General features: G+C 41.6%; 1 protein-coding gene across 3 annotated transcripts in view; it reads left to right on the forward strand.

Moving 5' to 3' along the window:
- LOC109430296 (uncharacterized) overlaps positions 1-21,937 on the forward strand; it is a 97,868-nt gene that overhangs the window by 68,901 nt on the left and 7,030 nt on the right. Inside the window, exons 3-4 of one of the 3 annotated variants that reach the window (XM_029856607.2) lie at positions 9,533-9,637; positions 10,818-14,739. In XM_029856607.2, the coding sequence (XP_029712467.2) occupies positions 9,533-9,637; positions 10,818-10,858 (146 nt within the window). In that variant the 3' untranslated portion in view covers positions 10,859-14,739. Of the gene's footprint in view, positions 1-9,532; positions 9,638-10,524; positions 14,740-21,937 lie in introns of those variants that run through there. The other 2 variants (XM_029856609.2, XM_029856606.2) reach the window with 2 other exon arrangements.

Genomic DNA, 21,937 nt, shown 5'->3' on the forward strand with positions numbered 1-21,937 from the left:
AAAAAGAAAGATAGAAGAGGAGGCAGCTTGCCCCCTCTTTCATCTCGCTCGTTTGCTTACATGTTTGGGAGAGTGAGTAAGAAAAAAGAAAAAGCTGGCTCCGCTAATGTAGAAGATATTTAATCAATATAAGAAAATTAAAACACCTTGTACAATGCTCATAATATTATGCTAATTGTGGTTTCGATCATAATTGGCATGCGATAGCAGTCAACAGAAAAGAGAAAAAGTCATCTCTAAAAAGGGTTTTCTAAAGAAAGTCGTCGATCGTCGATCCTCGTTCAAACGAGGATTAAGTTGGTCGGGAGTCGAACCAGAAGTGTTGAAGACCGCTATAGTTGACCATGAAGTTGTTAACTTTTCTTGATTTCATTTGTTTACCATTGGAGTCAAGCTTTTATTATTGTATTGTTAGAGAAACCTTTGCTAGTTTGTACATTGCATTTATACAGTTTTTGCAGTGTTGAATTATTGATTTATCGTATATCACCTTTTATTTTTATTTTTTTTTACTTGTTCGTTTATTTGGAAGGCTCGGGCGCCACATGGGCATAACTGAGCCGAAAACTTTTGTTTTTACAATGAATTTACATTTTACAATTTATTACTGCCTTAAAACTATGTTAGTTTGGGAAGCCGAAGTACTCGCGGCTGTTTCGAGGTTAAGGATTGAAAAAAAAAAAAAAATTGGGAAGGAGGGATTTATGGGTTTAAAACTAAATTATTTGCTAACTTATACTAAAACATTGATGGGACAAATTGTCCATATCTGTAACGGAACCAAAAAGAAAAGACTTTATCGGTAGAAAACGACAAGAAGAGGACAAACGGAAGGGGGGTGACGACAGACAGGGGCGAACAACAGAACCAAAAGGCAGACAACGAAAATAAGGAACGTACTACATCAAACTCTGACATCAACACGTTTCAAAAACTGATAAATCAGGTTCATGTATTCCAAATCAAGTCCTGCCAACACTTCTCTAACGGGTTTCTGTTGTTTTCCTCGGACCCGGAGAATTTCATGCAGCTCAGATCTGACCTCATGATACTCATTGCATCCCCACACGACATGTTCGATATCCTGGTAAGCCACACCACAGACACAGAGATTGCTTTCTGAGAGCCCAATACGGAAGGTGTGTGCGTTCAACAAATAGTGGTTGGACATCAACCGACACATCACACGAATGAAATCGCGGCCTAAATCCAACCCTTTGAACCATGGCTTCTTCGACACCTGTGGAATGATGGAGTGCAACCATCTACCCATCTCTCCATCTCTCCATTTGTGTTGCCAGCTGATCAAGGTCTCCTGACGGGCCAATTCAAAAAATTCGTCGAAGGCGATTTGACGCTCGTAAATATCGCCTTCGCTAGCGCCCACCTTAGCCAGAGAGTCCGCTTTCTCATTGCCCGGGATTGAACAATGTGAAGGGACCCAAGCTATGGTGATGATGTATGAGCGTTTGGACAAAGCACTCAAGACTTGGCGTATTCCTTTCAGGAAGTACGCTGAGTGCTTCATCGGTTTCATTGACCGAACAGCCTCCAGAGAGCTTAGACTGTCGGTAAAAATGAAGTAGTGCTCAGGTGGAAGAGTGCGAATGTACTCTAAGGTGTAGTATATAGCCGCGAGCTCAGCAATGTATACCGAACATGGCTTTTGAAGCATGAAGGTGGCGCTATGAAATTCGTTGTAGACACCGAATCCAGTCGAATCATCGGTTTTGGAACCATCTGTGAAGAACTGTCTGGCCCCGCTAACATGCCCGAACTTACTTGCAAAAATTTGTGGAATACCTATGGAACGAAAAGATTGCGGTATACCGGTGATCTCATCCCTCATAGAGAGATCAAAATCCACAAAGGAGCTGTCGAAGTCTGAGAAGTTGTCACGATTGGTGTTAACCGGAGATGGGCTTACCTCCAGCGTCATGTACCAGTAGTACACACTCATAAAACGAGTTTGGGGATTCTGTTCGAGCAGCTTTTCGAAGTTTTCTATGACTAACGGATTCAGAACCTCGCATCGGATGAGGAACCGGAACGACAACTCCGCAAAGCGGTCTGTCAGAGGCTGTACACCAGCAAGTACCTCTAAACTCATTGTGTGAGTCGAGTTCATGCAACCTAACGCGATCCGAAGGCAACGGTACTGAACCCGTTGAAGCTTCAGCAAGTGTGTTTTCGCCGCGGATTGAAAACAGAAGCTACCGTATTCTAAAACCGATAGAATGGTTGTTTGGTACAGCCTGATCAGATCTTCCGGGTGTGCTCCCCACCATGTTCCGGTAATAGTTCGCATAAAGTTGATTCGTTTATGGCATTTCTGTATCAGATACACAATGTGCTTTCCCCAGGTGCATTTGGAATCGAACCAGACGCCGAGGTATTGTGAAGACATGCTATGAGTGATTGTCTTACCCATCAGAACGAGCGGAAACTTAGCCGGTTTGTGTTTTTTAGAAAAGACAACCATCTCAGTTTTCTCCGGAGAGAACTCGATACCCAGCTTGAGAGCCCAAGTAGACAAATTGTCCAAAGTATCCTGTAGTGGTCCTTGCAGATCGACTGCTATTGATCCCGTTACAGAAACAACACAGTCATCCGCAAGCTGCCTTAACGTGCAGTTTTCCATGAGACATTCATCTATGTCTCTAACATAAAAGTTGTAAAGAAGGGGGCTTAGACATGAACCCTGGGGGAGGCCCATGTAGCTAATTCGTGAAACTGTCAAGTCGCCATGAGCGAAACTCATCTGCTTCTCAAACAGCAAATTATACAAAAAATTGTTCAGAATTGGTGAAAGGCCACTTTCGTGTAGTTTGTCGGAAAGAACATCGACACAAACTGAACCAAAAGCCCCCTTAATATCCAAAAACACTGAGCCCATTTGCTGCTTTTGAGCAAAGGCAAGCTGAATTTCTGAAGAAAGCAACGCAAGACAGTCGTTCGTCCCTTTGCCTCTGCGGAAACCGAACTGTGTATCTGACAACATGCCATTCGATGCAACCCATTTGTCCAGTCGAAAAAGAACCATCTTCTCCAACAGCTTCCATAGACAAGACAACATTGCGATTGGACGGTACGAATTATGATCCGACGCGGGTTTCCCGGGTTTTTGAACAGCTATCACCCTCACTTGTCTCCAGTCATCCGGAACGATGTTGTTATCCATGAACTGATTGAACAAGTTCAACAAGCGCCTCTTAGCGACGTCGGGGAGGTTTTTAAGCAAGTTGAACTTGATTCGATCCATTCCTGGAGCGGAATTGTTACATGAAAGAAGAGCAAGTGAGAATTCAATCATTGAAAACGGCCTATCCATGTCGTCCCTATCGTCGGAAACATCACGAATTATTCGCTCCACGGGCACGGAATCTGGACAAACTTTTTTTGCGAACTTGAGGATCCATCGAGGAGAGCTTTCTCGATCCTCGTTGACCGACGACGCGCTACGCATTCTTCTACCGACGTTCCAAAGAGTTCTCATCGATGTCTCGCGCGACAAACCCTCGACGAACCGACGCCAGTAACCGCTTTTCTTCGCCTTGATCAAGTTCTTGAACTTGCTTTCAAGGGAAGCGAACCGCTTGAAGTTTTCGACCGAACCGCGTTTCCGAAACTCTTTGAACGCCGCGGATTTCTCGCAATAGATTTCTGTACACTCACTATCCCACCACGGATTCGGGGGTTTCCTACGAACCGACGGACCTGGCACTGGTCGACGTTGTGCCTGAAGCGCGCTACTGAGGATCAGCTCGGACAGAAACCGATACTCTTCCCGCGGTGGAAGGACTTCTACCGATTGCTCACCGTCGATAATTGTTTCTGCGTACTTCTCCCAGTCAATGTGCTTGGTGAGATCGTAGGCGATGTCGATAGATGGAGGTTGATGTGACCCATTGGAAATAGAAACAACAATCGGCAGATGATCACTACCATGAGGATCCTGGATAACCTTCCATGAACACTTCAGCGATAGTGAGCTCGAACAGATTGAGAGGTCTAATCGGCTGTTTCTAGGACTGCCATCTTGAGCTGGAGGTGCCACTCGTGTAACTTCTCCGGTATTCAAAATTGTCATGTTGAAGTCGTCGCAAAGGTCATATATCAAAGTTGAACGGCTGTCATCGTACAGTTCCCCCCAGCCTGTACCATGGGAGTTGAAATCTCCCATGAGCAGCCGAGGCTCGGGCATAACCGAGCAGATATGGGCGAGATCCCTGCGAGATATTGCAGTTCTCGGTGGAAGATATATGGAGGCAACACTGAGGGTTTTACCTCGGATAGTCACCTCACATGCGACGGCTTCAATGCCTGTCATCGGATGAAAATCGACTCTGTAAAATGAGTGCTGCTTCTTAATCCCTAGAAGCACCCCTCCGTACGAGTCGGATCGATCAAGGCGAATGATATTATAATCGGGAAAAGGTAAGGTTACATCAGGTGTCAGCCATGTTTCGGATAGTGCAAAAACATCGCATTGTAAATTGTTAACTAAAAATTTAAAAACGTCTAATTTCGGTGTAATACTACGACAGTTCCAGTGTAGAACCGAAATCGTATCTTCGACCTCGGTGGTTAAATTAGCCATCGAAAGATACGATTGTCGCAAGGAGGGGCATTTTAGAAGCCAACTGCTTCAAAAGAGGGGTCACACAAGGAAGAAGTCCTTTTACAATGTTCTTCACGGAATCTGAAGCATTGAAGAAGCTGAGGATGATGTCTACGATGCCAGAGAGCGTAAACAATGGCGCACCCTGAGGTTGCTCCTGGTGCTCCGAATGCTGTCTTTCCGGTTGAGAATTCGAAAAACGTGGGACATCTGGGATTTTAGATGCTCCCGGGAGTGATGGAAAGTCTCGTTCGTCCTGGATTTTGAATCCCGGAGGGGAACGTTTTGTGACTTTCTTACCACTCTTCAAATTTGTCATGGTGGGTTGGGGGTCGCTGCTAGGCAGATTCCGAGGTTTTTTGGTGGGTCTCTGGAGCCTCATCCGTTTCCTCGTTTCACCCTTGAAAACAAAGGGAACCCCGTCCCCGACCTCAGAGTCAGAGCCCTGATCATCGAGAGATAAAGACGAGTAGATGTTACGGGATTCAACGGTCGGGGCAGCTTTTTTCAGCATTTCGGCGTAGCTTCGCCGTGATCGCTGCTGCAACGATCGTTTTTGATGTTTTTTCTGCTGTATGTACCTTGGGCAATCAATCAGATCATGTGGACGGTCGCTGCCACAATAAACACACTTGGGCGGCGTTTTACACGCACCGTCCACATGTCTCTCCCCGCATGTTGCACAGCGAGGTTTATTGCTGCAGTACTGAGCGGTGTGGCCCAGCTGCTTGCAATTGATGCAATTCATTACCTTCGGTACATACAGCCTCACAGGTAGCCGAAGTTTGCCAATCGCCAGCAGATCTGGTAATGCAGATCCGGAGAAGGTCACACAAAATTCTTCAGATGGTGTGTAAACCTTCTTCTCACCCTCCTGGGAGACCGAATGCAGTTGCCGGCAATCCAGTATCTGGACAGGAGGTAGAGAAGGGTTATGGAAACGACCACAGCCTTGCATGATCGTTTCGCAGGTCAAAGATGCGTCGGCGACCTTCCCCGAAATCTCTATCGACGCGCTCGGTAGGTAAACGAAGTACTCAAGTGTAAACAACTCGCAGGCCACAATCTCATTAGCGTGTTTTCGGTCGCCTACTGTCACCCGAAGCTTAGCTGTACCGACCATGTCAATGGAGACAACGGAAGAATACCGCTTAGTCAGATCCTTGCTGATTTGAACGGTGTTCAAACGTTTGCCTTTGGGTCGGAAGAAAACAACATATGGCCCGCCAAAGTCGGGAGGGTAGGCCTTGAGGCGGGGGGACGACGAAACAGATTTACTGTTGGTGTCCATTGCAGAAGCGCCAGGGTGAGGGGAGACAAAGGGATTAGCATTTACATCGCCTTGTTGGCTCGAGCAGTCCGATGCCAATAACAAAGCTTCGTTGATGCGGTACGACGTACCCCCGCCATCGTCATCATCGCCCATTGTGGTAGTTAACTACCACCAGGGGGCACTCAAAAACCTTAAACTTATACTATCACGGGGACGAGAAATAATCAAAAAACAAGGGACAAAGTTGACGCTACAGGAAAAGTGAGAAAAAACTGCTTCTGTACCAAATTAAATCTAATCAAAGAGTCAGTGGAGAGGGGGGAACAACGAGAGGTAACTTTATGTACTTATCTTTGTGCACTCTGTTTAGCCACAGGCTCGACGACGACTGGTCCAAGCGATCGGATGGCCCGCACAGGGAGGAAGCGAGCTGCTGCTGAGCGCCCGTCGTCGTGTGCGGCGGTTGAACGCTCTCTGCTCTTCTCTCGGTGGGCTGCTGCTGTCGACGACGATGAGCTTGGGTACTCACTGGAAGAAGCCGATCACGGCCGCGCGAGCGGCGCGGTGTGCGGGGGGTGCTGCACTGATGTGCTCGATAATCGGACAATGCGCCACGTGATATAATAAAAACGTGAACTTTACTCAAACCAAACGAACTTTTGCGGCAAAAATTGTGGCCTAGCCAACCGCACTCGTCCCACTAGGGATAATCACTTCTACACTTGATCACTCGGAAAACTAGCACTTTGCAAAATAGTCACCGAACTGGATAGTATCGGGAGACAAACCGGACGAACGAAAAGTTGCGACTGTCTCGCACGAATGCTCGCCAAAGAGTCCATATCACCTTTTAATGCACCCTAATGTAAAGAAAAAATGTAATTCATCAATACATTGATAATGCCAATCTAAAGGTATATTGCATGAGAAGTGTGGAATTACTGCATTTCGCATTGCAAAGGTTGATATTCAGTCTAATTCGTGCAATGATATAACGCTTGTGGTTACTTCGGACATTTCGTTAATTTTCGCTATTATCAAGCTTTCGTTTGACGGGGGAAATATTTCTTCAACTTTCTTTCAGTCCTGGGCACCCAGGGTGGTGCAAAGGGCCGAATTGAAAGATTTCCATCCTGGGCGATTGCCAGCCATCGCCTTGACCTGTGGCCAGGTCAAATTTCTGTCGACTTGCTTTATTTCGTTATTGAGGCTGCGCCGCCATGAGCCTCTACTGCGATGTCCTGCTGGGTTCCAGTCTAACGCCTGTTTGCAGATTTCGTTTCCGCCTCTGCGTAGAGTATGGCCGACCAACCTCCACTGTAGCTATCAGCTTTTGATGACATCGTCGATGGAGCTCCACGTTGAAGATCCAATTGTGAGGCCACCATGCACGAATTCTATTCCGCAGGCATCTATCGATGAAGACTTGCAGTCGTTGCGTGTTCTCCACTGATACACACCAGGTTTCACTGGCGTAAAGCACCACAGATTTCATGATCGAGTTAAAAATTCGGATTTTGGTGCGTCGACTGATCTGGCTGTTCTTCCATACATTTCTTAAACTCGCAAAAGCAGACGTAGGCAGACGTAAGATATTGGAAGCTTTCAACATTCTTCACTGATTATCCAGCTATCGTAAAGCTGGAAGGGTTGACCGTGTTAACATCCTGCGATTTGGTCTTGTTGACGTTGATGGAAAGACCTGCCGCTGAGGAGCGATTGGCAAGATCATCGAGCTTGCTCTCCATATCAGAGCGCCGTTGAGCTAGGAGAACAACGTCATCAGCCAATTCGAAATCATTTAGGTGCTCCATGGTAATGGGCTGCCACAGCAATCCACGATTTGGTTCACGGTCAATCGCACCAACCAGGATCTCGTCTTCAACTCGTAAATGATAACATAGGCATTAAGGCTCAACCATCACATGACCGCTATTCATGGTTCAAACCAGGCATCCGGGTGCCAAGTTGCATTGCTTCCTCTTCGCAGTTCATGTAGAGTTTGCTCTTATCAGGACATCTGCACTCCCACGACTTGTGGTCCAACTCGGCGCACCTTAACCACGCCTCTTGCCGTTCGAAAATGCTGAGCGGGTACTCTGCACGGATCAGCCAGCTCTGATCTTCCCGAATGCAGCCGCCTTGTACATCTCTCCTACTATGAGCTAAACCGCGCCGATATAGTTACCTGCCGGGCCTTGTCACAGGTGGATTGATGTACTTGCGAGCTCCTCGGCGTCGGTTATATATCTCAACCAGAGTCTCCTCCACCGTCAAGGTTCTAACCTCTACTTCTTAGCCCAGGACCACTTGGGTTATCGCTCTATAAGACGTGCCTGTCTACGTCGCTTCCTTCATCAGCAACATAATTATTTCTCCCGGCTGATGCAACGAGAGCCGATTTTCGCTCCTCAAGGCTCTCGGTACATCGACGTACTAAGCCACCTCGGTCTTGATGGCCTGAATTTTACTTTAATCGTGATTGCCTGCTGGCTTTGCCTTGCTTCCAGCTTTTTCTTCTTACCTTTTTAATGGTTTCACTTGGAGTCACAGAAATAAGCGTCAATTCTGTCATTTCATCATGATCGTTAATCATTACGATCTTCTTCAGCGCCAACCCTGACGGACGAAACATCAGCGATGAAATAATAGAAACAATGCTTAAAATTCCCATCAAATATCAGTCACTCTAGTATCATTTCTTCTTACCCACCGTAATCCAGGTCTTGTCTTTATCCTAATTTCTTCTTGCGCGCTTTGCAGCCGGCTTGGGTATCTGGTTACTCGTGCAAGCTTTCACCATCTCCTTGGACGATCTACCGTCGAATGCTGCGTACTTCCAGCCCCCAGTTGACCGCACTACGGCCCAGATGAGCTGCATGGTTTCGTCCTTGTGCGCATCGACTGCGTTTGTTTTGCGAATTTTAACAGGCTCTGCTTAAGGTCTTTGGCAAACAGAATACTCTTTGCTGATGTTGCTCTGCCCACTGGTGTAGCCGATCACTTCTGTTGCGGTTTAGCGCGCGCATGAGGTCTGCGCCAGTCATGCACGCTTTCTCTGCTGGTGCTGCTTCGCTATGTGCATCTCATGGCTGGTCATTGGAGGGCTGGAGTACCCGTCCTTACCGCTTATGATGGAGATCTCGCCAGGACACCGTCGCCTTCTTTGCCTCTTAGCTCGCTTTCTCGCTTCCACTTGGATGTCTTTATGTCTGTCAGGTCCCCGTAAAAGCCACTATCTCTCTCTGCCGTTAAAGTAGTCACCACTAATCCTAATGGTTATCCTAATGGTGATTTTCTTTTGTTCTTTGGGTGGAGAGTGAATGTAACTTCCATCTCCACCCAGTTAACTGCCTTAGCTGGATGCAGGTCAGAAACGAACTTTTGAGCTTCTCTACAATTCCATGGCGCGAAAGGCGGCACCAGAATAGCCAGCAAGACTATGCTAAGGGTGAAAAGAACGCTCTTTGTCCTGCAGGAGCATTAGTAGAGAAGTTTCCTTGACTTTCTTGGGCTCTAAGAACTCTTCGGTTCTTAACAACTGATATATTCGTTCAAAATGTATATTTTGATTGGTGTAACTGTTTATTTTTTTAAATTTATAATCCTTATTAAACTACCTTTTACTGTTTCCACAGGCCCAGTCGTGTTCCCACCGCCACCAACCGACGGCCCAATGGAGTCCAGCGGAGTTGTCGTTGGCGCTTCCGGCTACGGATTTGTACCTCCAAATGCGCCACAAAGTAAGACTGTCTGAACGCTTTGTACATAGAAATGCTCAAACTGTTCCCCTGTATATTTTCCAACGCCTGCCACTACCACAACCACTGCTTGATTCACTTTTTTTTTACTAGAGCAAGATTTTTTTTCACCAACAAAGCCTGTAGTAGGCTGAATGACGAATCGAAAGTTCTACTGAACCCCTTCGTCGTGGCCTACTACTTCCACTGCCGACACTGCTTTCATTGACTGGTTTTCAAGCAATATAACACCCCCGACAGACTAATTGAAAAAAATGTATCTAACAAATCGCATGCTGCATGTATGATTTTTCGTTCTTTCCATTCTTCTGCCAATTTCGGAACGGCGGACGAAAAATAAAAAATCCGAAGCAGAAAGCAACAATTCCAATTATAACCAATGTCTGAACGCTCCAGCGCCCCACGTGGGAATGAGTCTCGACCGGTGTTGGGCTCAGCCGGCGCGCGCGACCCATGGCGGTGTGGTGAGAGAGATCATAACCCAAACGAGCTGTAAATAAAAAACTGGCAACAATAATCGTCATAATTGCGCTCGTGGAGTCTGAGTATGAAAATTAATACATTGGTCATGAACTACTGCGACGAGCGGCTCGCGATGGGGAGGCAAAAAATGAATAACAATTATGCATGCTCGCATGGAATGTTTGTAAATATGATGGAGACTAGACCGAACTATGCACATTGTGTTTGAGAAGAAGGGAAGGCAACACTGCTGAGGGAGGTCTAGTTGTGCATGATAACGTTGGTACTAAAACTAGTTGGTAAAAATTCGGAATTAACATTATACACTAAATACTGCCTGACTGCCTGAAATGTAAATAATCCTGAAATAATTCCTAATGTATATTTTGTCTCGCGATTGTTTATAGTGTACTTTTAAGAACGTCAAACCCCACGGGCCTGGTCGAGCTGGAGCAAAACTTACCGTACCCTAGGCATGATTTTTGTATGCGATGATAATGTGCGTGAATAACAAATTCGAATGGTTTCTGTGTGTTACGCGTGTAAATTGTGTTCGCTAACCTCCAGTTTAAGTCGCTAGATAGTCCAAGGAATGCGAAAAGTCAATTACCGATCGAACTAACTAGTAGTTGTCAGTATTGCTATGTCGAAGAATCGCTGTTTGCTAAACCTTTTGTTCCCCGTTTTGTCTTTTCCGCAGATACCTTCCATTCTATTTACAGAAATCTAAGATACTTCTAAGTCAAGACAAATCACTAGGCTTTTAAAAACTGCTTTACCCTATCGGACTTGATTACTGATTAGTGTACTGTATAAAAGGAACAACAAATGCATCATCGTTTTACTTAAGTCCCTTAATTGTACAAGAACCGATACCTTATAACCAATCTTGGGCTCGACCCGAGCTGAATTTGATGCCATATCAAATTTTGACCCAAAATTGATTTTCCCCAATCCCAAAAATAGTTTTTTTTTCGATCAGAACAAAATTACAACTTTTGTATTTATTTGTAATTAATTGTAGACGTGTAGGAAAAGACAATTGTAATTTAAAGATTATTTGTTAAGTAGCGCTGTACAAATCGAATCAATGACGACAACACGTGAAGCTAGATGGTGTAAATTTGTGAACCTCTGTATGATAAGTTTGAAATGCTGGTTGTTTATATTTAATAAATTATTTTAGTTGACACTCTGAATGTAAACGAACGAAAACAACAAAAAACCATGTGTCTGGTAGTTTTTAACTTACTTAACCTTTCCTCTTCCAGTGTAAATAGTTTGCGAGTGTGAGTTGGTGTTTTTAAGCATTTTTATTTTTTGACAGTGACTTTATCAACTAACTTGATCATCATGACTATCAAATAACACGTGGTAAACATTCTTAACGACTGGTGAAAGAGTTCCAAGTTTGTTCAAGTTGAGTGCATGGATTCGAGATTATACGAGGGTCATTGTTTACTTTTCACACCGAACTGCAAACTCCTGGTGAAGAATCTTCTGAATCTAGACGCACACACGCTTATTGTTCACTTTTCATGTTGAAAAACATCTGACGAGCCCTTCTGCGTACTGTTCACTTTTTGCCCTGAACAACAAATTCCAAGGAAGGAATCTTCCGAAACTAGCCACGCATGCGCTCAATGTTTACTTTTTGCGCTGAACTACAATTCTTTATTACACCAACATTTTTTTTTAATTTTTTTTGTATTTGTGAATTTTAACTTAATGCTAATCCTTCACACGATATTACACCAACAAAGCTAGCCATGAAAATGTTTGACACTTCTGAGGTCATTTTGATAGACCACACACATGCAGGAAAAAGACATCATATATTCTACTTTATCGATCTTGTTGCCGTCCTTTTCATGCTCATGTTACATCAGTCAAAATGACCTGTGAGGTTAGGTTCGTTGGTGTAATAAAGAATAAACTCCTGGCAAAGAATTGTCTGAATGCAGACGTGTAGAATGCAGACGGGGTAGATGCTCGCTGTTCACTTTTAGAGCTGAGCAGTAAACTCCCGGCAAAGAATCTTCCGAATATATACAGATACTCGGTCACTGCTTACTTTTTGCGTCGAACAACAAGCTTTTCTGAATCTAGATGCACACATGATCACTGTTCAGTGTTCACTTTTTGAGTTGAAGAACAAATTACCGACAAGGAGTCTGTCGAGTAAATCTGCGTTTATGATCACTGTTAGCTCTCTGCGCCAAACAACGAATTCCATGAAAGGAGTCTTCCGAATCTAGCCGCCCATGGGCGCGATGTTTACTTTTGGCGACGAACAACAAAACTCCGACAAAGAATCACACGCTCACTGTTTACTTTTCGAGCCCAGCAGTAAACTACTGGCAAGGAATCTCCTAATTTATTCGTGCACACGTTCTTTGTTTACTTTTGACGAAGAACAACTCCTGGTAAGGAATCGTCTTAATCCAGACGCACACGTGTTCACTGTTTGTGGAGCCGAACACGAAACTCCTGGTTAGAGAATCATCTGGATCTAGCAAACACTCGGTAAACAATCTACGAATCTATTCACGAACTTTTTTATGTATATTGGTGTTAGATTTATCAGAATCCAATTGGCGATTAAGAGGTTATATCGGAAAAATTTAGAAGGGAAATAATAATACTCTATCCGCTTTGGGGAGCGGACCTGGTGTGATGGTTAGAACACTTGACTATCACGCCGAGGACCTGGGATCGAACCCCACTCCCGACAAACTCACAAAATGTGAGTTCTTCCTTCGGAAGGGAAGTAAAGCGTGGGTCCCGAGATGAACTAGCCTAGGGCTAAACATCTCGTTAATACAGATAAAAAAAATCTATCCGCTTAACCATCAATTATTTGGTAAATTAACCGGTAAATCGATTTTTCACCCGGTTTTTCCAAAATAGATTATCTGGAACGACTCAATCACTAGAATACGAAATGGGATTTCACAAATCATAACCTCTCTTTAGGAGGCCAATGTGAATCCAATATAAATCCGATTTAAATTCAAATCTTATCCAAATCCAATCCAAATCCAATCCAAATCCAATCCAAATCCAATCCAAATCCAATCCAAATCCAATTTAAATCCAATCCAAATCCAATCGAAATCCAATCGAAATCCAATCCAAATCCAATCCAAATCCAATCCAAATCAAATCCAAATCCAATCCAAATCCAATCCAAATCCAATCCAAATCCAATCCAAATCCAATCCAAATCCAAATCCAATCCAAATCCAATCCAAATCCAATCCAAATCCAATCCAAATCCAATCCAAATCCAATCCAAATCCAATCCAAATCCAATCCAAATCCAATCCAAATCCAATCCAAATCCAATCCAAATCCAATCCAAATCCAATCCAAATCCAATCCAATTCCAATCCAAATCAAATCCAAATCCAATCCAAATCCAATCCAAATCCAATCCAAATCCAATCCAAATCCAATCCAAATCCAAATCCAATCCAAATCCAATCCAAATCCAATCCAAATCCAATCCAAATCCAATCCAAATCCAATCCAAATCCAATCCAAATCCAATCCAAATCCAATCCAAATCCAATCCAAATCCAATCCAAATCCAATCCAAATCCAATCCAAATCCAATCCAAATCCAATCCAAATCCAATCCAAACCCAATCCAAATCCAATCCAAATCCAATCCAAATCCAATCCAAATCCAATCCAAATCCAATCCAAATCCAGTCCAAGTGCAACTCAAACGCAGTCCTGTCCTGATCCACCTTCAACCTCATTTATCTCCTTTATCTACACAGTTTGTCAATTCTTTTCCATTGGGGGCCACTTTACATTGTCAAGCTTCAATCAAGGTCCCAGTCAATGTCGCAAATTTGCCAGCTCGGTATGAATAGTTTGGCTTTTTTCTTGAGCCGGTACCTCCCACCGTGATAGATCCGCAAGAGGCTGCTGTGTATGTAATCGAACATGACGATTAATAAAAGTAAAAAAAAAAACAATTCACCCAACGACGCTGATGGCGATGGCGGCGGCGGCGGCGGCATCGTCGAAGGGTATTACATACCTATACCTCGGGTTGTTTGTGGTGTGTCTTGGAAAGAATTAATTTTTATGGTGCAATAATGGTTGCTCCCTCATTGTACTGCTGGGCTACCTGTACGGTTGTGGGGCACTTACATGCTGACCGTGTATGTAAGTGGACATGGGTAGCTTTGGCGGCGCGGCGCTCGCAAGAAGCCGGGCACAAATAATAATCTGATCAAGTTAATCGCGCCAATATGGGCAATTCTTCGGTAGGCGCGAAAGAGCTCGTGTTCTGGACCGACTTGGGTATTCAGTGCGGGTGTCGCTAAGCGGATCGCTAGTTATTTCATGGTACCTTCCAATTTGTGACATGATGGACAGATTGCGAAGTATGGACCGTGTAGTTGTCGGTGCGAGATGATTGGTTCTAGAAGCCTAGACTTCCATGTAAGATGGTAATCATGGATTATGTGTAGATAGGGTCATGGAATTGTCATTAATCCTACGATTCTAAATTCATCATATTCGAAAACAAATCTATTTCGGTACCAATTGATTCCGTTCTTTTTTGTTATCCTGCGTACTTGTTATCTTCTAACAACGATAAACATAAAACAGCGCTTCAGTCCTTCGATTAGCAAGCATCCTACTGGAAAGATGGCATAGTCTCCATATCTTTTATTGCCTTTTAAAAGGCATTAATTTCAAGAACACACATCATCATAGATTTTGACTGTATAGATTTAGTATGTGGCATTCTTCCAGAAAAAAATGGTGGGATTCTTCCAGGAATTTCCGTTGAGACTCCTCCCGGAGTTTATATCGATAATACTCCAAGAATGTCTCCTGCGATTTCTTCACACATGCATCCTGTGATTCTCTAGGGATTTCTTCAGGGATATTTCTAAGGGATTCATTCAGGGATTCTTCCAATGGCTATTGAAAGAAATCTTCGAGAACGGAGCCGAAGGAACGATTGGTTCGACGATGAGTGTAGAGAGATTTTGTGGAAGAGAACTCAGTCATGCTGCAGCACGGGATTCAGTAGAACGTGGAGCTATACAAAAGAAAGGGGAAACAACAGACCCACCTCTTCCGGAACAAAAAGCGCCGCACACTGGAGTAACAGGGTCCAATTCATGGCCAAAAAGTTTCAACAAGTTTTTATGGTGTATTATGCATGTACTAGCTATAAAATTGTGAATTTAGATATTGAGGAAGCATTTTGGATTATAAATAGCCATATTAATCCACTTAAAGGCTAGAAATGATTTCTTATAACCTCTCCAAGGACAACGTTTATTTTCACCCCCAAAAATCGCTTGAAGCGTCGAACATTTTTATTTGACAACAGAGAACTGAAAAATAATTATATTTCCATGAAAAATATTGTTTGGAAACAAGGGCCACCTCGTTTCATAGAAATTCTCCTAGAAATGTGAGAGATTTTAAATTCTTTTATAAGTGTAGATAACGTGTTTATGCCTTTAGCAAAGTTGTAAGGAGTGTCATAATTGGGAAACTTGTTGAACAATTGTTCTATCTTCAAAATTTTTGGGAATATGGGCCGTTATTTTTGAACGGCCCCTTAAACTTAGTTTAAATGTTGTACCTTTTTCTTGATATTTTGGGAATCACATTTTTATTTTGGGGTAACTTTTATAGTGCCCTGGAAAACACATCAACACTCAAAAATTAATCATGGATTGAAATTTTAGGAGTTTGAACATGATGATAGAAGCCGTGTGGAATATAGCAGTTTGAATTTTTCTATTAAAACATGGCATTTTAACACAACTTTATACATAAAAGTAAGTTCGTGGAGTACTTAGTGAAAAACTCAATGAGTTTAGCTATAAAAAAAACAATATTTATCTGAAAATATAACGGTGCATCAACATATGATTACATGCTACAAATAGTGAGCTCTTTATTTGAGTTGTTTTTGATTTTTTTTATAACAAATTTTGAACACAACAGTTCTAGCTACATTAGATTACTACTGCATTGCATACATTTAGGCGTTAATCGGTGTATGGAGATTTCTGCCCAAATTTACTAAATTAATTCCATTTGACACATTTTGTTAAGAGATAGAAGACCAGATTTGGATTCTATAATGATCTATCTACCAAAAATAAGTGGCCGTTCATTGAAAAAGTAGTCGAAAAAAAGTTGCTTTTTCGAAATTAAACCTAAATTGTAACTAAAAACTGGTCAAAAAGGTGTAAATTTCAAAATGATTTATTTTTTTCGTCTGGTACTTTTTGGTACCCGTTCTCTTGCGATTCACAAAGGATATGCCTTATATTTTATTGTAATTTTATCCAGATCGCGGAATGCTGCAGAATCTGACAACTTTTTGAATGCTGAAATTGAACCATTTTGACAAATTGACAAAAAACATGATTTTGAAAACTCTTCTGTAAGAGAGCAAAATAAATTAAACCAGGTGAAGTTTTTTGTTTAAATGATACACTAGGGTGTCCCAAAATAGAAAAAGTGTCAAAAAGTTAACTTGCTCACCCTTAAAATGATAGATTAGGGTCCTAGAAGCAATAGTTCCATACATGAAAACTCAATCAAAAAATATTTAGAGGTTGCACGCATCAGTTTTATGAAAAATGGACGATTTTTAGTATTTTTACCAAAAAAAATGCTAATATGAGTTGAAAAATAAAAGAAATAAAAGTCATCAATCAAAGTAAACCATAGTTCTGGGTCCCGCAAACAAAGTTTGGATGGAGTTTAGGTCATCAAAGCTGATTTTATATATTTGGCAAAGGTTAAAATATCAAAAAATTACTATTTTTTTCACCAAATTCTTTAAAAATACTCAATTTATAAGGATTTTGAAATTTTTCCTGTGATTCGCAATTCCCTTATTTTATAGCAAATTTTGTGTAGATTATTTCGGCTGAAGACAGTTTTGAGCTATCTCCTTCATGAGTTGAGATATCGACATAAAAATAATAACACAATCAATGAAAAAATCGGATTTTCTTATGTTACTTGTTTTTGTTCATTAGTTTCTATGACTACCATGCAAAAAAAAAACAAATAACAAGTGTTTGACATGTTATGTTATACAAGTACATTTTCGAAGATTTTCAGAAACAATTGGGTTACTTTGATAATTTTACATTGATTGTGCTTACCGGTTCAAAGAAAGACTTAAAAAGTGACTCGCTGCGAAATTTTAATAATATAAGTGATCGCAATTCAGACAATCAAATTCCATGTGTGAAGTTCTATGATATATTTTGAGTGATGTGTAGATCGCTCAACAATGTTTACCTTTTTTAAATAGCTTTTGGTGCTCTTGTTATGCAAACAAATAGGTTCTTTCTAGTTATACCGGAACTAGTGCTCTATCATTGAAAACAACTAAAATGCAACTAAAATAGCTAATAAAACTGTAAGAAAGAAAAATATAGTTTTATAGTTACAGCCAATCGACATAAAAATTTAAATATGTGCATGGAAATGCAGGTATTTTTACGAATATTAGCATATTTCTTCTTTTTATTCGCGAATTTTAACTAAAGCTAATTCTTTACACAATATTGAGATCTATTATATAATTTGATTTTAAAAGCAAACCATTAGTGCACATATTTGTAGCTAGGGTTGGACTTCTGAAAGCATCAGGATGTTTAGATTCCACTATTATTAAAAAAATAAATATAACTTAGTGAATGGCCTAATATGTTACAAGAGATGTTAACCTAAGAAATGTCAATGTTAAAATCTTTCTGCTGCGCAGCTTACTTGATAAAACAAAATTTTCAACCAAAATTACAAGTTTTGAATCGATGGCTTGCTACTGTTATCTGATCAACAGATGAAATCTAAGAAAAAAATTCTTTTCGTATTCACAAAGCGGGTGCGAAAAGTTATGGAGATATAAATGTCTAATAAATGATATAATTATGTCAGTATATGTAGATATAAAACGTTGATTAACTCTCAAAACCTTTACATATTGCTACTGTCATGCAGTATGAACCAGTAATGATCAAAGCAACCCAAATATTCCTGAAATTCTTCAAAGATGTACACTTGCACGTACTATTATGTCAAACATTTGTCGTGTGTTGTTTTAATTGCATGGTAGTCATGGCAACTAGTGAACAAAATCGATTAACGTAAGAAAACACGATTTTTCATTAATTATGTTATCATTATTATACCGATATCTCAGCTCATGAAAGAGATAGCTCAAAACTATCTTCAGCCGAAATAAACTACACAAAATTTGCTATAAAATAAGGGAATTGCGAATCGCAGGAAAAATTTCAAAATCCTATTAAATTGAGCATTTTTGAAAAAGTTGGTGTAAAAAATCGCGATTTGTTGATATTTTAACCTTTGCCAAATATATAAAATCAGCTTTGATGACCTAAACTCCCTTCAAACTTTGTTTGCGGCACCCAGAACTATGATTTACTTTGATTGATGATTTTTATTTATTTTATTTTTCAACTCATATTAGCATTTTTTTGGTGAAAATAGCAAACATCGTCCATTTTTCATAAAATCGATGCGTGCAACCTCTAAATATTTTTTGATTGAGTTTTCATGTATGGAACTATTGTTTCTAAGACCCTAATGCATCATTCTAAGGGTGAGCAAGTCAACTTTTTGACACTTTTTCTAATTTGGGACACCCTAATGATACACCCTTATCAGGAGAACTGTGTTACATACTCAGTTATTTTTTCAAATTGTCAATATTTCGAGAATTGAAGTTCTTCCGATGAGTTATGATGCAAATGAAAAACAAACAGTAGAGAAAATCGTCAAATTTCGGCATTTATTCTTTAAAAAATATGCATCCCAAAGCATTTTATTGATTGCCACATGATGAAGCATTACTTCATTTATCGTTAAAAAATATTAGACTCTGGAAAACCCTGAAAAAAAAAATCGACTTATGGCCAGGAATTTGGCCCATTTGCGCCTGTGTGCGCCGTCTGGAAGTAGCAGAATACTAACAAATAGAACTGCTGTGCCGTTCACAAGAAACATGGTAGTTCTGCCAGAAGCTCAACTCATCACGCGAAAGCTTCGGGTCGCGAGTCAAGATGTGCAGGGATGAGGACGGGAGCATCTTGAGAGTTAGGTGTGCGGTATTCGAAAGGTGGAAGCAACACTAGGACGAACACCTGAAATGTACGGTGAGGAAAGACATGGAGGACCAAGGCAGGATATATGACTGCTTCAGTACCGCAGGGAGCAGCAATGAGCAAACTTCCACATTGAGGAAATTTAAGGAAGCTAACCAGAAGCTCAAGAACAATAAGTCACCTGGTAAGGACGGTATCTGAACCGAACTCATCCAGATCAGTCCGAAAAAGTTGCCTGAATCGTCTAATAGTCTGGATCTGGAAGACCGAACAGCTACTGATGGAGTGAAAGGAAGGGGTCATTTCCCTCATCTACAAGAAAGGTGACAAGTTGGAGTGTGAGAACTTCCGAGTGATCACATTTCTGAATGCCGCCTACAAAGTGTACCCCAGATCATCTACCGTTGTCTTTCCCCTAAAGTGAATGAGTTTATGGGAAGTAATCAAGCTGGCTTCGTTGACGGCCACTCGAAAACAAACCAGATGTTCAACGTGTGGCTAACCCTTCAAAAATTCCGTGAATACGCACCACCTGTTCATAAACTTCAAGGCGGCGTACGACAGTATCGACCATAGAGAGTTATGGAAAACCATGGGCGAGAACGGGATGCTCTGCTCACTTGATTGATCAAAGCGACGATGGACGGTGTAAAAAACTGTGTAAGGGCTTCGGGCGATCTGTCTAGTTTGTTCGAATTTCGCCGGGGACTACGACACGGTAATGGACTGTTCAACATCGCCCTGGAAGGTTATACGACTAACCGGACTCAACAGCCAAGGTACAGTTTACACGAAATCCGACCAATTTGTCTGTTTTATGGATGACATCAGTGAAGAGAAACATATTATTGCTAGAACATTTGGAACGGAGGTAGACCACCTGAAACGTAAAACAAAAAAGGTCAGACTGATGGTGAACGCGTCGAAAACGAAGTACATGCTGGCAGGCAGAACCACAACGGACAAGAAAAGTTCAGGCAGCAGTGATACAATAGACGGGGGCACTTTCGAGGTGGTGGAGGACCTCGTTTACCATGGACTTCACAAGAATCTGCGGTCGAACATGATTCACCCCGCATTAAATGTTCCATGTACAAGCGCTGATATACTGGTGGTTCTCTTCGGGCATGAGGCCTGGACTAAGCTCGAGGAGGACATGCAAGTACTCGAAGTGAGCTTCGAGTGCTTAGGACCATCGGCGTGCAGGAGGACGGTGTTTGGGGGCGAATGATGAATCACGAGCTCGCTGCACTGTACGGCGAACCTTGCATCCGGAAGGTGGCAAAAGCTGAAAGGATACGAAGGGAAGGGCATGTTGTGAGAATGCCGGACAACATCACTGTAAAGCTGGTGTTCACTAGGGATTCAGAAGGTACAAGAAGACCTGGAGGACAGCGTGCAAGGTGGGTGGACTAGGTATAGAACGATCTGGCAGATATGGCAAGCAGCCGAGGAAATAATAAGAAAGAAGATCAAGGAAGAGAAATGGATACTGTCAGTTAGGTCCTAATGAAAAAAAAAAAAATGTTGATTTGCCAGTTTAACTAACGATTTTCAACAATGAAACAACATATATTTTCAGTGTGATTCACTCCATACATGCTATATCGCAAAGGAGCTCTCTGAGGTACATCTACCTGGAGGAATTTTTCATTCCTGATGGAATCCGTTAAGAAGTTTGCGGAAAAGTTTTTGTGAACATAATTCTTTGTTGAACACTTATGGTTATGCTTAATAAAGCCAAACGGATGAATTAAGTACGGAATTACTGGGAAATTTTGAAATTTGTCCATTCAATCACTAACGAAAATGATAAAATCTATTAAGAACTGTTAACTTCTTGAAGGAGTTTCATACGAATAACTGATTCAAAAAAAAAAAAAAACAATAACCGAAAACTCTTGATTCAAGACAGAACTTTGTCCGGTTTCCCTTGGAATGGATACCCGCTTAATCGACATTTTTAATTCGCACCCCGCTCATTCGGAATTTGTCGAATTATAACATGATTTAAAAAATTTTCCCGGAATTTTTGGGAATTTTCGTTTGTTTTACAAATTTATACTTTATGATGAAATACAACTCTTTCTGTTTGTTTTTCTTATTTAAATTACGCTGCAAGTGGAACAGAAACTGCATCTCAACTAGAGAAATCCCAAAAAGACTTTCTGGTGAAGTCCATGGAGAAATCGCTGGAGGAATGACAGGAGGAATATTGGAGAAATTCCTGGAGTGATGGCAGGACTCCTCCAGAACGTATTGCTGTAATTCCCCATGCAATTATAGCTTAAATTCGCACAAAAAAATCCTGCTGTGATTCTTTTAGATATTTCTTCAAAATTTTCTGCTACAAATATTCTCTCAGATATTTTATAGAATGTATCCAGTAGTTCTAGCTGGTAATTCACTTGACTCTAACGGGGGGAATTGCTACAGGAATGCTGCAGGTACTTATTCAGAAATCTGGGGGAGAAATCCGGTGGAATGCACCAGGAATACTTGCTGGGATTCTCCAGGAGTCTCTGCAAAAATCACAGAACGAATTTGTACAGGAATTCAATTTTTCTAAATATTTCTCCGTGGATTAGTGCAAGTTCTCCTTGGCATTTCTTTGAGAATTTTCCTACGTTCGGAAACTGCTCTAGGGAAGCTCCTTATGTGATTTCTAAAAGCATTT

The sequence above is a fragment of the Aedes albopictus genome, chromosome 1 (assembly GCF_035046485.1).
Source record: "Aedes albopictus strain Foshan chromosome 1, AalbF5, whole genome shotgun sequence".
NCBI classification, from domain to species: Eukaryota; Metazoa; Arthropoda; class Insecta; order Diptera; family Culicidae; genus Aedes; species Aedes albopictus.